The sequence below is a fragment of the Cricetulus griseus genome, chromosome 2 (genome assembly GCF_003668045.3).
Source record: "Cricetulus griseus strain 17A/GY chromosome 2, alternate assembly CriGri-PICRH-1.0, whole genome shotgun sequence".
NCBI lineage: Eukaryota > Metazoa > Chordata > Mammalia > Rodentia > Cricetidae > Cricetulus > Cricetulus griseus.
In genome coordinates this window covers 19085818-19101836 of record NC_048595.1, presented here as the reverse complement: position 1 = coordinate 19101836, position 16019 = coordinate 19085818, and the positions used below count along the sequence as shown (strand labels likewise).

Below are 16019 nucleotides of genomic sequence, written 5' to 3'. Positions count from 1 at the left end.
GTTATGCCAAAGCCTGGCCACCCCTTTCTGTGCTCATCCAGAATCCTTCATCCCGACTCATCTGGACCTCAGGCTCATGGGCATAAGCCATGAAGGTGCTGCCACCTTCGAGCCCCATGGCCTCTGCCACCCAGGTGTAAGGGAGAAGGGTGGGCTCCGATCAGGGATGCAGGCGTAAGCAGCAGCTGGCCCCGTGTGTATGCAGGCCCCTTGGCTCCCATTCTGCCTTCTCAGAAGCTGAACTTGTGTTTGCTAAGCATATTTGTGCTAGAATCATGAACCTGCAAACCAAGAGGTCTTTTTGTCATCCTACTTACCTTGACAGGACAGACTGCCTCTTCCTCCTCCTGCCTCAACAGCTGCCCCGTCTGGGTAACTCTAGCATGCCTAGAACCCACTCTGAACTGGGGAGCTCAAGACTCCATTCACCTCCAGTTTCATGAGATAAGAGGCGTGCAGGCATGAGTGCGATAGGTCTGTAGGTGCTGGGGGAGGGGGGAGGAGGATCTTAGGGCAGAGCCTGATGGGAGGAAGTGGGACCTCTCTGAGAAGTAAATGATGACACTTGACCAAAGTGGGTGGAGCCAGCTGAGATGAGTGGGAATTTTGGAGATCCACAGGAAGAGGAAGGGAATCTTGGCTGTGGTGTCTGTCAGGGTATTGGTGTGTGTGTGTGTGTGTGTGTGTGTGTGTGTGTACCGGAGGTTGGGGTGGGGTGGGAGGAAGGGGGGGTTGATTAGGTAGGGAAGGGAAATGCGCACCTTTTCCCTGCTGACCAGTGCAGAGATCAAGTCTTGCTGGGTAGCCACCTCTCGAATGTCTAAGGAGGAATCAGTCTGGGAGGACAGGCTTTTGGAGGCGTGCCTAAGCAACAGCTCCTTTTCTTGCTCCTGATTGTAACGGATGGAGCGCACCTCCTCCACAATCCTGGGGTAGAAGAGACATTGCTGTCCCTAGGCAAAGCTCTTCGGTCTCTTGCCTGGTGTGCATCCTCTTCTTCCCCCTCCTCCCTCCCTCACTGCTTCAGAAGCATCCCTAAGGGAGACCCAGGCCATGCAGGGCCCTCCTAGGAGAAAGGCATGACCAAAGGTCAGGAGGACAGCAGCTCCTGAACTGGGAAGCTTGAACTCTGGGCAAGTTACTTAGACGATGGGCTTGAGGCTAGGCCCAGCTCTGCCTCCCCAGCACCCTCCCATACTTGTCCAGCTCCTCTCGGATCTGTTTGTACTCCCTCAGGTTCTCCTGTATTGCCTCCAGCACCAGGCAGAAATTATCGCAAGTCTTTTCTGTGAGGTTGCACAGGGGACCCCCAACCAGAGGTTCCTGAGGGTGACCAGATGTCTCCTTTCGGGCTTCTGTACAATGCACCAGAGGCAGGTCATCAACAAAGTCATCTTCGTCTGCGCCTATCTGGGGACAGAGAATGAGAAGGACAGACAGCTCAGGGCCAGGTGACTCTGGGGAAAAATGAATTTCTTAGGATTTTTTAACCTTATTTGGTATTATAACATTTTTATGTTATTTTATCTGTGCATGGAACCGAGGGTCTCCAGCCAACTAGGCAAGCACCCCACCACAGTTCCCTATCTGGCTGAGATAACTCAGTTTCAAGCCCCTTTCAAATCTCTTTGGAAATTGTCACCCCAGCAAGCCATTAAAACCCTACCTACTCTGAAGTGATGATGGTCTGGCCCTCTGACTTTTCCAAAGTATTTCACTTCTCTCTCCACCTTTTACAAGTTCTACCAAGTAAATACTGGGTAGCTAGCATTTATAAAGTTCTTTATTTTTCCCTTTTCTTTCTTTCTTTTTGTTTTGTTTTGTTTTGTTTTGACTTTCAAGACAGGGTTTCTATGTACCTTGGCTTGAACTCACTCTAAAGACCAAGCTGACGTCTAAGAGATCCACCTGCCTCTGCGGGGATTAAAGGCGTATACCACCACACCCAGCCAATATTTATTTTTATGAGTATGAATGTTTTGCCCACATGTATGTAAGGACACCATTTACATGCATGCCTGTGGAGACCAGAAGGTGGCTATGGATCCCCTGGAACTGGAGTTACAAACAGTTGTTGAGTGGTCCTGTGGATGCTGGAACCTGAACCCAAGTCCTCTGCAAGAGCAGTCAGTGCTCTTAACCACCGAGCCAGCTCTGCAGTTCATTTGTTGAGCTCTTACTTACAAGCACTCATCAGATCCTGTATGATTCTCATGAGGATCCTGGTAAGCGAGCATTGTTATCATCCCCACCATAGGGGAGAACTTCAGAATGCGTTGGGTAAATGTCCTAATGCCACCCTGTTGCTTCACTTTGAATTATCATGGTGCATCTAGGAAGCCAGACCCAGCCACCAGGAGCCTCAGTCACTAAGTGCACATTACAGATGTGGAGGTCTTGCCTTCAGGTTTTGGATTCTCCATGCATTTGAGTATGCAAACACACACGCACACACGCACACACAGACACACGCACGCACGCACACACACACACATGCCATTCATGCACACACACACACTCACACACTCACACTCACACACACTCACACACACTCACACACACACTCACACACACTCTCACACACACACTCACACAGACACACACACACTCACACAGACACACACAGACACACACACACTCACACATACACACACTCACTCTCACACACACACACACACTCACACACACTCTCACACACACACACTCACACACACACACACTCACACATGCCATTCGTGCACACACTCACACACACACACACACACGCGCACGCGCCATTCGTGCACACACACACACTCACACACACACTCACACACTCACACTCACACACACACACACTCACACACACTCACACACACATGCCATTCGTGCACACACACTCACACACACACACACACACACGCGTGCGCGCCATTCGTGCACACACACACACACGCGTGCGCGCCATTCGTGCACACACACACACACGCGCGCGCCATTTGTGCACACACACACACACACTCTCACACACACACTCACACACACACACTCACACACACTCACACACACATGCCATTCGTGCACACACACTCACACACACACACTCACACACACTCACACACACACACTCACACACACTCACACACACACTCACACACATGCCATTCGTGTGCGCACACACACTCACACACACTCACACACACTCACACACACTCACACACACTCACACACACTCACACAGACACACACACACTCACACAGACACACACACACTCACACACTCACACACACACACTCACACACACACACACTCACACACACACTCACACACACTCTCACACACACACTCACACACACACTCACACATGCCATTCGTGCACACACACTCACACACACACTCACACTCACACACACACTCACACACACACTCACACACTCACACACTCACACTCACACACACACTCACACACACACTCACACTTACACACACACACACACACACTCACACACGCCATTCGTGCACACACTCTCCTCCCTCCTGTCCTCCCCCATCCCATGCACCTCTGTAAAAGTTATCTGTCGCTGTTGTCCCTGCTCTCCTATCTTCATCATTTGTTCCAGATTTGTGGTCACAACAACAACAAACAAGTTGAGGCCGATGAAAGCACCGATGGTGATAAAGGTGGCAAAGTAGATGGCGCCTCCAACCTCCATGGCGATCTCTCTGTTCTCCATCCTGGGGGCGGCAGTCAGGAGCTCCGTCACTTCCCTGGCCCTCTAAGCCTCAGTTTCCTCATCTTTAAAACAAGGGAATTATATTTCCCACTCCTGCTGGCCGCAGAAACAGCTCTTTACTGAGACCTGCTGTACAGCCAGACAGTGAGGTTAACTCTCAAACCAGTCCTACCAGGGGATTTGTATGTCTCACTAGCAAGTGCAAGCTATTCTTCCATATATGGTAAGTAGAAGCACTCTGCACTGAGCTGCATTCTAGAAGAGCTCTGTACATTTACTAGACTGACCCCCACGGTCCTCTATGAGGTAGGCAATATTGCACTATAGTCTAACTGAACATCAGAATTCCAGCACTCGGAAAGCAGAGGTAGCCTGGGCCACCTGAGTTCCTGTCTCAAAAAAACAAAAAACAAAACCAAAAAACAGTGTTTGCCTAGCATGCACAAAGGCCCCAGCACAGCATAAACTGGGAGTGGTGGTGCATGACTTCAATCCTAGCGTTTGGGAAATGGAAGGAGTTCAAGGCTATCCTGGCCTATCCTAGACTCCGCTTAAAAACAAAAATAGAACAGACAAATCAAGCCCCTCCAACTTTTAAAAGCTAGACGTTGGAGCTATAGCTCAGTAGTAGAAGACCTGCTTTAGCATGCTGCAGCCCAGAACTACACAATGCATCAGCAAATCAATAAATAAGCCGGTCTTGATGGCTGGCTGGCATCTGTAGTCTCAGGACTTAGGAGACTAAGACAGGAAGATCACTTCAAGTTTGAGGCCAACAGTGGAATCGTTTGTTGAATGTCACAGGGCCAGTGTAGGGGAAAGCGCTCAAAAGCCTAGTGCAGCTTCACTCTGCAGTCCACATAGACCAGGCTGGCCTCTGACCCACAGAGAGCCACCTGCCTCTGACTCCTACATGCTGTGATTAAAGGCTTGTGCCATCATGCCAGCTTTTTTTTTTTTTTTAACTGGTTCTCAGGTAGTCCAGGCTGGCCTCAGACTGTGCAGTATAGGTGTGATTCTGGGGATTGAACCTAGGCTAGGCAAACACTCTACCAACTAAGTTCCATCCCCAAGTGCCTTTCTTCCTACCACTCCCCCACTTTTTTTTTTTCTTTGAAACAGGATTTATTTTGTATACAGTGCATGTATGCCTGCAGGCCAGAAGAGGGCACCAGATACAAGTGGTTGTGAGCCACCATGTGGGTGCTGGGAATTGAACTCAGGCCCTCTGGAAGAACAGCCAGTGCTCTTAACTGTTGAGCCATCTCTCCAGCCCTGAAACAGGGTCTTATTACAGCCCAGGTTAGCTAAAATTAACGTGAACTCCTAATTCACCTGCCTCTGCTTCCTGAATGCTGGATTTCCACTGCCTGTGACTGAAGAAGCCCTTTGCCTATTTGGCTTCTACTTCACAAAGGGGACTGGGATGGGATGAAATTGGACTTGAACTTGACAGACAAGAAGCAAAGAATAGAACATGAAAATGACTTTGGGGAACAGGTCTGAGAATGAGTGGATGGGAACCCAAACTTCCTAGGACTCTAGGTGTTTTTTTGTGCTTGGTGCAAGCTGGAGGCGGCCTAGTAACCTCAGGCACAAACACCTACCTGCTCCCTGGGCCCAAGGCTGAGCCACACAGCTATGCAGCATGTCTCCATGAACAGAGTTAGGTGGCCCTGTGAATGTGTGAAGCTTCTATGGCAGCAAGGTTCAAGTACCACAAAGCCGAAGATCCTGCTCCATGAGTTCCTTGGGTATTCACTTCCTGTGAGGCCAGCTTCATCCAAGTCCTAGGAGCCCCCTCTCATAGTTTGCCTCATCTGCTAGAACTCCAGCCCTTCCCTAGCCAGAAGGGGATGAAGCCCAAGAGCCCTACCCACACTCACTGGAAGTCACTGTAGATGTCCAGCCATCCATCCTGGGTGATGCAGATGAAGAGGGTATACAGGGCAACCCCCATGTTCTGGAAATGCTTGGGCACAAATGCACCAAAGAGTGTGACCCCAAACACAGAGAATACCTGTCAAAGACACCAAAACCCACCTAACCTCACCCAGTGGCCTTGGAACTTGACAAGACATGCAGATTAATGCAAATAAATGCTTCCAGGGACCCACAAGGATTCAGACCCAAGCCCCTTGCTTCTCTGGGCGTCCATCCCCACCTTCTGCCCTACAGGTTCCATTCAGGGAAGGAGACAGGCTGGGGCCTGGGAGATACTGACCAGCATGAAGAAGAGGATGAGGGCCACAACATTGGCCAGGTCAGGTACCGACTGCAGGATGACCCGAATGATATTGGCTAGGGGCTCCACTGCCATGCACACATGTACCAGCCGAAGAGCCCTGTGGAAGAGCCTTTCAGGGGTGCCCCTTGACCCTTCCCAGACCACTTCCTCCTTGTTGCCTTCCTCCCACCAGCTTACCAAAGAGGCAGAGCTGAGCCCCAGTTGGTAAGGACTTTCCTTCTCACTCCTGGGGTCCAGACAGATACCCCTCTTACCTTCAGAGCTCTCAACTCACCTGAGAGGGTAGGTGACAGCAACTACATCAAGTTGTTTTATGAATAACCCCAGGAACAACATAAAGACAATTAAGAAGTTGAGAATATTCCAGCCATCCTGAATGGGGAGCACCCCAAAAGAGGCAGTTAAGTCTAGCCCATAGGAGCATCCTGTCTGCCCTACCACAATAGGAGACTCAGTGTTCCTCTAAGAACAAAGCTAGCCAGTTACTATCTCCTGGCTGTCACCCCCAACATGCCACAAACACACCCAATCACAGTCCTATGCCTATGAAAACAACCATTCTCAGTGACTCACAGTGAAGACCCCCACACACAAACATATACAAGGCTAGCCCCTTAGCCAATGACTTGATTTGTATAGTTAGGTGACTTGAAAACTCCTGCCTGCTTCTGCCTTAGTGTGAAGTGTGACATACACTATAATTAATAAAATCAAAGTAGATAGGCCTGGTGGTACATGTCTTCAATCACGGCACTCTGGAGGCAGAGGCAATTAGATCTCTGTGAGTTTCCGGTTGGTCTACAGAGGGAGTTCTAGGCCAGCTAGAGTTACACAGAGATACCCTGTCCCCAAAATAAATATGAATATATAAATGCAAAAGAAGTTGAAAACTAATGTGCCCAGCAATGAGACTGATAGAATAAGCTATTGTATACTCACCATGTACTAATACAGAAAGATTACCAGGATCCCATAAGTACCAAGTAAATGCAAATCATTGTTTAAGGTAGGCTACTGTAGAAAAGAGAGCACTAAAAAAACCATGCCTGTGCACCTAGGATTATAAAACAACAGCTGGGAAGATAAACCGGCTATAAGAAGATTACCTAAGAGGTGAGTGAAGGCAACAGGGTGAGAGATTGAATCGGATCCAGGACTCGGCATGGCTTTCTATAGAGTTTTGATCAATGTGTGACTGAAGTAAATGTTCAAAAAGAAAACTACATTTTAATGGAAGATGCTCTTAAATTTGAGAAACGTCACAATAAACTCAAGTCTTGCTCACCTCTTAAGAGTCTGTGCCACATACCCCCCACACACAGGGAGACAGTAAGTTTACCTCTCTGTGGAATCAAGTCCTGTAATTCCAGGCACTCTGGAGATGAAGGTATAGGCTGAGGGTGTCACAAGTTCAAAGCTTCTCTGGGTTACAGTGTAAGCTCAGGGCTATCCTGGGAAACTTAGTGGGGCCTTGTCTCAAAGTAAAAAGAGGGTCAGGGAGAAACTTAGTGGGTGAGTCAATAACCCTAGTGCGGCAGTCTGAATGAGAATGGCCCACACAGGCTCATATATTTGAATGCTTGGTCACTGGGGAGTGGAACTGTGGGGAAGGACTAGGAGGTGTAGCCTTCCTGGAGTAGCTATGGCCTTGTTGAAAGGTGTGTCACCAGTGTCTCCTTTCTCTGCCTGCTGCCCTTGGATCAGGATGTAAAGCTCTCAGCTACAGCTCTAACACCACACCTGCCTGCCTGCCATCATGCTTCCTGCCATAATGATCATGGACGAAGCTTCTGAAACTGTAAACTAGCCCCCAAGAAATGCTTTCTTTATACAATCTGCCTTGGTCATGGTGTCTCCTCAGGGCACTGGGGCAGCAACTGAGGTACCTGATAAGTGTAAGACCCCTGGTTTGGTTCTCAGCACTAGGAGTCAAAACAAAAAGCCCAGTCAGGCTGCCAGTCTACTTATCCATTAAGTATTAAGCTCCTTCTGTATGCCATATCTTAACCCATTTTCTGAGTAGACAACGTTTTGTCATGCTGGGCTCATAGACTCTTTTTGAGGAAGGTGGATAGAGAACTCTGCCAGAGGAGTTTCTAGAACCTGGGAAGGAGACCCAGAGCAGCAAAAGCCTAGCCTGGGAGAAACTTCCTGAAGAGAAGACACCCTGAGGAGTCAATGTGTGATTTTTAAAGCAAGGGAGGAGGGAAAATTAGGAGGGAAATGTGGAAAGTATACAAAACTCAAATTTCAGTGTCCGCACGTGATATGTGAAGTGTTTTGTTTGTCTTCTGGTACAGTGTGTCCCACTACCTAGCCCAGATAGGCCTTGAAATCCTGATCCTTCTGCCTCAGCCTCCAGACTACTGGAATTGTAAGTATGCATTACTGTGTGTGGTGCAAGTGAAGTCTTACTGAACTAGAGCTTTTCACTGGGAGGCTGAGGCAGGAGGATAGCTAGAGCTCAGGAGTTTGGGGTTAGCCTGGACAACATAGCAAGACCCTAAAACAAACTAACAAACCCTCATCCTGGGGGAAAGCTATGGTGGATGGAGTACAGCCGCTCCTGTCCATCTGCACTCTGGTCAGGCTTTGGGCTTCCTGATCGAGGTGAGTTGTTGCAATGGACACTAGAGCCTATAAAACTTAAAATACAAATAACTGAGCCAGGCGGTGATGGCGCATGCCTTTAATCCCTACACTTGGGAGGCAGAGGCAGGCGGATCTCTGTGAGTTCAAGGCCAGCCTGATCTACAGTGAGAGTTCCAGGACAGCCAGGGCTAGACAGGGAAATCCTGTCTCAAATAAAACAAAGAAACTTACTGCATTACAGAAAAAGTTTATGAAGTCATGATCTAGAATCATGTAAATTAAGATCGATACTCTCAATTCCTTAATTCTATTTCTGAGATACAGAAACCAGGGTTTGTGTGAGTAAAGCGAGCTATGAGGACAAGAGCAGGGTTTCAAAGCCATGGAGGGGTCACTTCCTGAACAACTGGTATTCTGCCCTATCACAGCCGTCTCTGAAATCTCCCCCTCCCTTGCACCGCTACACTCTTGCTCCATACAAATATTTTTCAGGACAAAGACTGCAAACATCAAGGAGGGATGAAGTGAAGGTAACGACAACAATTCCCAGGACCTTACCTTCCAAAAAATCCAGAAGCCATTGATCCAGCCGAGGAGAACCTCACATATAAGGATGGTCAGCACAATGTCATCTATGATGGAGAAGAGCTCATAGTGTTTCTATGTGGAAGACAGAAAAGGAGGGGCAGAGGCTTCAGTGAACAGGATCTGTGCCAGGCTGGAGAGAGGGTGGGGGGCTGGAGAGGGGATTGGGGGGCTGGAGAGGGGATTGGGGGGCTGGAGAGGGGATTGGGGGGCTGGAGAGGGGATTGGGGGGCTGGAGAGGGAATGTGGGGGCGGGCTGAGAGGGGATTGGGGCTGGAGAGGGAGGGGGGAGAGGGGATTGGGGGCTGGAGAGGGAATAGAGGGGGTGTGGGGCTGTAGAGGGGGTGTGGGGGGAGAGGGGGTGTGGGGGGCTGGAGAGGGGGTGTGGGGGCGGGTGTGGGGGCTGGAGAGGGGTGTGGGGGCTGGAGAGGGGGTGTGGGGCTGGAGAGGGTGTGGGGCTGGAGAGGGGTGTGGGGGCTGGAGAGGGGGTGTGGGGCTGGACAGGGGTGTGGGGGCTAGTGGGGGGTGTGGGGGTACCCTGGCTACTCATACTCCTTAGCATCTCTATAGGTTCCTTTAGGGGATACTTTCTTCCTTTAGGGGACACTTTCTGCACATATGCCAGGCCATGTACTGTCATGTGACTTCCAACACTGGCTTGAAACGTAGTTTCCTTTTCCTTCTCTTTTTCTTTTTCTTTTTTGTCAGCTGATTGCACAATTAGGAACTTTTTTTTAAAAAAGATTTATTTATTATGTATACAGTGCTCTACCTGCATGTATCCCTGCAGGTCAGAAGAGGGCTCCAGATCTCATTAGGGATGGTTGTGAACCACCATGTAGATGCTGGGAATTGAACTCAGGACCTCTGGAAGAGCAGCCAGTGCTCTTAACCTCTGAGCCATCTCTCCAGCCCCTGTAGTTTCCTTTTCTGTCACATCTCTCAGATGGGGTATTAGAAGCCCAGGTGCACATGGTTGGCCTTTACCCCAGCCTCTAGAGTAGGCTGTTTGAAAAAGAGGGATGGAGGAAGGACTAAAAAGACTCTGGGACTGGGGGAAAAAAGCATGCCCCTCTCCCCCAGGACCTGCAAGATGCCAGACTCTAGGGAACCTCTCTGCTAGTCTGGTCCCAACTACCCAGGTGGCTGCAGCATCCCAAGTTCTCTGGGTCAGGTTAGTGGTGTCCCCACTCTGCAGGTCCAGGAAATGTACCCTGGGTGCATGAATCAGTCGATGGATATCTAGGGTCTGTCCAAAACCAAATTCATTCCTGCCCAACCTCAGTCTTGCTCTCTCAGTTCCTTATAGCTGTGACGCACTCCTCATAACCCCCAGTCCATGGAGTCCTCCCAGCAAACCAGGTTCGTTGCCTCCCCTCTATGCAACAGCAGCCAACAGAGTCCCTGTCTCTCATGTGGGCCTCCTGCTATCCACACTCACTACTGCCCCACCTACAGGCTTCTAGGGTTTGCTCTGCAAACTCACAAACTTCCACACTAGGGTTTCAGGCTTTATTTTATTTTTCCTGTTCTATTTTGTGAGATAATCTCACGTAGCCCAGGCTGGCCTCTAAACTATGTAGCCGCCAGGCATTGGTGGTACAAGCCTTTAATCCCAGCACTTGGGAGGCAGAGGCAGGCGGATCTCTGTGAGTTTGAGGCCAGCCTGGTCTACAGAGCGAGTTCCAGGACAGGCTCCCAAACTACAGAGAAACCCTGTCTCAAAAACCAAACAAACAAACAAAAAAACCCAAAAAACTATGTAGCCAAGGATGACCTTGAGTTTCTGATTTACCAACTGAATTAACTACATTCTCAGCCCCAGCTCCAGCTATGCACTGAGAGCCATAGGAAGAACTGTTTCCACACTTTGCATGATGGTCCTCGGGGACTGGCAGGATGGCTCACTGGGTGGAGGTACTTGCCACAAGCCTGACAACTTTAGTTGGATCCCACAGTAGAAGGACAGAGCTGACTTGTGCAAGTTGTCCTTCGACCTCCACATTCTTGCAATGGTACACACACACACACACACACACACACACGCACGCACGCACGCACGCACGCACGCACGCACGCACGCACGCGCGCGCGCACGCACGCGCGCACACACACACACTGAAAGAAAAAAAACTGTAATGCTGCTCCTCTGTTCCCTCCCTCTCATCTCTCTTCTTGCCTCCCCAGCTCTATCTGAAATGAGAAGGAGAATGCTGGGCATCTGCATTCATAACCCAACAATGACTTGTGCATGGCCCTCCACTGTCCTCACTGTGCAAGCTCCGTAGGTGAGTTGCTGCCTCTGTCCACCTGGCTCTGGGGGAGACCAGATGCACTAACTCTGAGTCTTGATCAGGCCCACTTCTCTCTGTGACCGACTGTTTGCTTCTTTGTCCTCTCCTGAGCTCCCTATTTGCCACCGATCACACCTTCTCCGGTCACCTTCCCCTCTCCTCCTCCATTCCCACCCTTTATTGGGAACCTGTCTTGGCCCTCTTCTGCCTTCACTCACACTCTGTATGCCGTCTCCACTCAGCTTTGAAGTGTCCATCTCCAGCCCTGTGCACCAGCAGTCTTTTGTTTGTTTTGTTTTTCAAGATTGGATTTCACTGTGTAGCCCTGGATGTCCTAGAACTTACTCTGTAGACCAGGGTGGTCTTGAACTCACAGAGATCCGCCTGCCTCTGCCTCCTGAGTGCTGGGATTAAAGGCGTGCACCACCACTGCCTGGCTGGCACCTGAAGTCTTTTAGATCTATCAACTCCTCTTGAGCTGTCCCCATATGGACACTTCATAGTATCTAAAATATCTTGTACTGACCCTGCATTCTCTAAACCTTTTTCTCCTATGTCCCCATGTCCCAATACATATTACCAGCTCCCACCAAACTGTTGCTCATGTCACAAACTCAACTTCCTGCAGTCTGTCTCCATGCATAAAATGATGATATGTGGTAACATAGGTGGCACACACTAAAGACTCACTAAATATTAATGAGCAATGTAAATCATCAGAAAAGCCTGTGAGACTGGGGACATAGGCTAGTGGCATAACACAAGCCTAGCATGTGCAAGGTCCTGGGCTCAATGCAAGTACCATGAAGAGGAAGTAGAAGAGCCCATGGGGGGGACTCAGTGAATCTTCTCACCTACTTCCATTACCCTGGTCCAGAGCACAGTACCTTTCACCTGGACATCTTTGACCCATTTTGGCCCATCTTCTGTCATTCTTGTCCCTCTTCATTGCATGGTCCACCCTGGAAGCCCTGTGCCTTTTATACAATTCTTTTCTTGGGGCTGCAAAGATGGCTCAGCAGTTAAGAGCACTGGCTGCTTTCCCCAGAGGACCTGGGTTCAATCCCCAGCAACCACATGGCAGCTCACAACTGTCTGTAACTCCAGTTCCAGGGGATCTGACACCCTCACACAGACAGACATGCAGGCAAAACACCAATGCACATTTTTTTTAAAGATCCTTTTCTTTTCTTTTAAAAACATGCATGTCTGTATGTATGCTACACACATGTAGATGCTGTAGATGCCTTGGAGGCCAAAAGAGGGTGCCAGATTCCTGGAACTTGTGTTACTGGCAATTGTAAGCTGCCTAATTCTGGAAATCAAACCCCTGTCTTCTGCAAGACTAGCAAGTGCTCTTAACCACTGAGCTATCTCCCCAGCCCCTATCCAGTGCGTTTTCTAAAATACACATGGTCATTTCACTTCCGTGCTGTTTAAATCCTTTCCTGCCTTTCCAATGGTGTAGGGTACAAATGATCTCCCTTGACATAAAGACCATAAGTGACCTGGCCACTGATCACCTTTCTGAACTCATCCATCATCACATTTAAACAACACACACACACACACATACACACACACACACACACACACACACACACACACACAGGCATGCACACACCACCTCTTAAGAAATAAAATTGCCAGCTGTGGTAACTCACACCTGGATTTCAAGCACTTAGGTCTTAAGGTCTTAGGTCTTAAACTTGCCCTCAACTATATGTATAGTGAGTTGGATGGCATTTGGGGCTAATGAAGCTCTGTCAAAAACAAACAAACAAAAACCAAACAAATGAAAAAGCAAATTAAACTTCATCAGTGATGGTAGAATATACCTGTAATCCTGGCACTTAGATGCTCAAGGCAGGAGGGTCATAAGTTTGAGACCAAGCTGGGCCTCATACTGAGACCTTGTCTCATAATAACTAACTAGATAAACAAACAAACAAATAGACCCTAAAACAAAACAAGAAATCTATCAAATGTGGTACATCTGTAATCTCAGCACTTGCAAGGTGAAGGCAGGACTGCCATGAGTTTGAGAGCAGCCTGGGCTATATGGCAAGTTTGAGGCAAGCCTGGTCTATATCTCCTCCTCCTCCTCCTCCTCCTCCTCCTTCTCCTCCTCCTCCTCCTCCTTCTCCTCCTCCTCTTCCCTCTCTCTCTCTCTCTCTCTCTCTTTCTCTCTCTCTCTCCCTCTCTCTCTCTCTCTCCCTTCCTTCCCCCCTCCCTCCCTCCCCTCCTTTCTTACATAGGTATCATAAAGCCTACTCTGGCTTCAAACTTACTTTCCTTTCTTTTTTCCTTTTTAAAAATCTCTGTGAGTGTGTATTGGGTGTGTGTGTATGTGCTTCAGTGTGTCTATGGAGATCAGTGAACGACCATGATAGTATTGGTCTAGGTAGTGGTGGGGTACGCCTTTAATCCCAGCACTTGGGAGGCAGAGGCAGGTGGATCTCTGTGAGTTTGAGGCCAGCCTGGTCTACAGAGGTAGTTCCAGGACAGCCTCCAAAGTTGTAGAGAAACCCTGACTCAAAAAAAAAAAAAAAGTATTGGCCTATAGGAAGGGGAAATAGACATGATTTCCTGAAACCTTCATCCAGTAAGTGATGGAAGCAGATGCAGAGATTCACAGCTACCCACTGGACCAAGCTCCTGGAGTCTAGTCAAAGAGAGGGAGGGGTGATAATATGAGCAAAGGGGTCAAGACCATGATGGGAAAACCACAGAAACAGTTAACTAGTGGGAGCTCACTGACTCTGGACTGACAACTGGGGAACCTGCATAGGACTGAACTAGGCCCTTGAATGCCTGTGACAGTGGGGGGCCTGGGCATTTGTGGGGTCACTGGCAGTGACCAGGAGCTGTCCCTAATGAATAAACTGGCTTTTTGGAGCCCATTTCCTATGGAGAGATACCTTGCTCAGCCTAGATGGGAGGGAGGGGGGCTAGTTGTGCCTCAATGTGATGATACATGAGAGGCCTTACTCTCTCTGAGGAGCAGACGGGTAGGAGTGAGGTGAGGGCTGGGTGGAGGGAGTGGGAAGAGGGGAGGGAGGCAGAACTGGGATTATTATGTAAAAAATAGAGTATTGGTCTAGCTGGGTGGGGGTGGTTTTTCTCCATCTCCTTGAGGCAGGGTCTCTCTTGTTTGCCATCATGGTGAGGACTCCAGGCAAAATGGCCTGAGAGCTTTGGGGGCAGGGTGGAATTCTGCTGTCCCCACCCCCTTGTCTACACAGGAAGGCTAAGATTACAGACCTACGCCAAACCATGACATCCAGATCTTATTCGGGTTCTGGAGATCCATACTCAAGTCACCAACTTGGGTCCTCTGGAAGAGCAGCAGCCATTGCTCTTAGCCACTAAGCCATCACTCCAGCCCAAGGAGTCTTTCTTAACTTACAGATCCCATGAAGGTCAATAAAGACAGACTTTTTATTTATTTACTTATTTGAACATAATCCCACTAGGTAGCCTGCTTAGCCTGGAACCTGCTACACAGACCAGGCCGGCCTCTAACTCACAGAGATCCGGCTGCCTCTGCCTCCCTAGCACTGGGATAAAGGTTTGCTACTCCAGGCCCATTTGGTGACCAGACTTTTGAAGAATATCCAATCCTACCGTCATATACAGACAAGGAGCCAAGGGCCTGAGAAGGAAGCACCTCATCCCAGGTCAGAGCCAGTGGGGGTAGAGCTCAGGCCAGCTTCCCACCTGACCGAGGTAAGAGTTGGTACGGAGAGCAATGGTAATGGCGTTGGTCACCAGCAGCAAGGCCAATAGCATCTGGAAGGCGGGATGCCGAAGCAACTGCTTGACGTACATGGTAGTGATGAACTCCTCAATGTCCCAGGCATCCTGGGAGGGGATGGAAACCTTCCTTCAGGCAGGCGTCACCACAGGCAGCCTCTACCTGGACTATTGACGCCCTATTCCCTGACGATGGGAGTACCCCTGGGGGTCTGCCCTTGTGGGTGGTGTTGCTGAGTTCATGAAATGTTGGTTTCAGTAAAGAATTCACAACAAATGGTCATCAAAAGAGGGTGACGAGTGGGGACCTTTGGGGTCTTGGGGGTATCTGCTGGTGAGTAGCTACCACATTATAGGGGTTCCTGTGAGGGGTCACTTCCTCCCTGAGGACATTTAAAGGGCAGGGGCTGCAGGAGGGAATTATGGGATGGAGGTCACCTGGGTCACCACCAAGCCTGTCCCCATCTTCTTCCTTTCCTTACCTTCTTATCTGTGATGTCCCTGCGGTTGATAAGCACTTGCTCCTCACGCCGGCCCATGAATTCATAGGTGTTTTTCTACAGGGATAGGAGCAGGCCTTCAGTGTGGTCACTGCCCCTGTCCAACCCTGCTTGGTGGCAGCGCCAGGCAGACACTCCCTACCGTTGTGTTCGAGTGTTGGGCAGTGCCAATTTCTGGCTGATGCCACCAGTTTTGGTTTTCAGACATCTTGGCTCTGTCCCCTTCTCTTCAAAGAAGCTTTGCAGGCAGTCTCTGTCCCCCTTGTGGTGAGATCACAGAGGCAGCTGCTAGCCACAGCCTTCTGCATTCCACCAAGACATTCCAACTTG

At 49.5% G+C, this 16019-nt stretch overlaps 1 protein-coding gene across 1 annotated transcript; it reads right to left on the bottom strand.

Annotated features, from left to right (window-relative positions):
- On the bottom strand, positions 1-15897 carry Catsper4 (cation channel sperm associated 4). The gene is made up of 11 exons (XM_035438643.1): positions 15832-15897; positions 15672-15746; positions 15154-15297; positions 9113-9214; positions 6237-6334; positions 5939-6059; positions 5601-5734; positions 3541-3715; positions 1199-1410; positions 762-927; positions 1-281 (listed from the first exon to the last, which is right to left on the bottom strand). Exons 1-11 carry the CDS (start codon positions 15895-15897, stop codon positions 231-233), a joined length of 1344 nt encoding a protein of 447 aa, XP_035294534.1. The 3' UTR covers positions 1-230.
- Positions 15898-16019: the final 122 nt, after the last annotated feature.

Coding starts and splice junctions, on each gene's coding strand:
- Catsper4 (XM_035438643.1), bottom strand. CDS start 15,897: ATGTCTGAAAACCAAAACTGGTGGCATCAGCCAGAAATTGGCACTGCC. Junction 6,060..6,236: donor GCTGTCACCTACCCTCTCAG/GTGAGTTGAGAG, acceptor GCTCTTCCACAG/GGCTCTTCGGCTGGTACATG. Junction 928..1,198: donor ATCCGAGAGGAGCTGGACAA/GTATGGGAGGGT, acceptor CTTCTACCCCAG/GATTGTGGAGGAGGTGCGCT.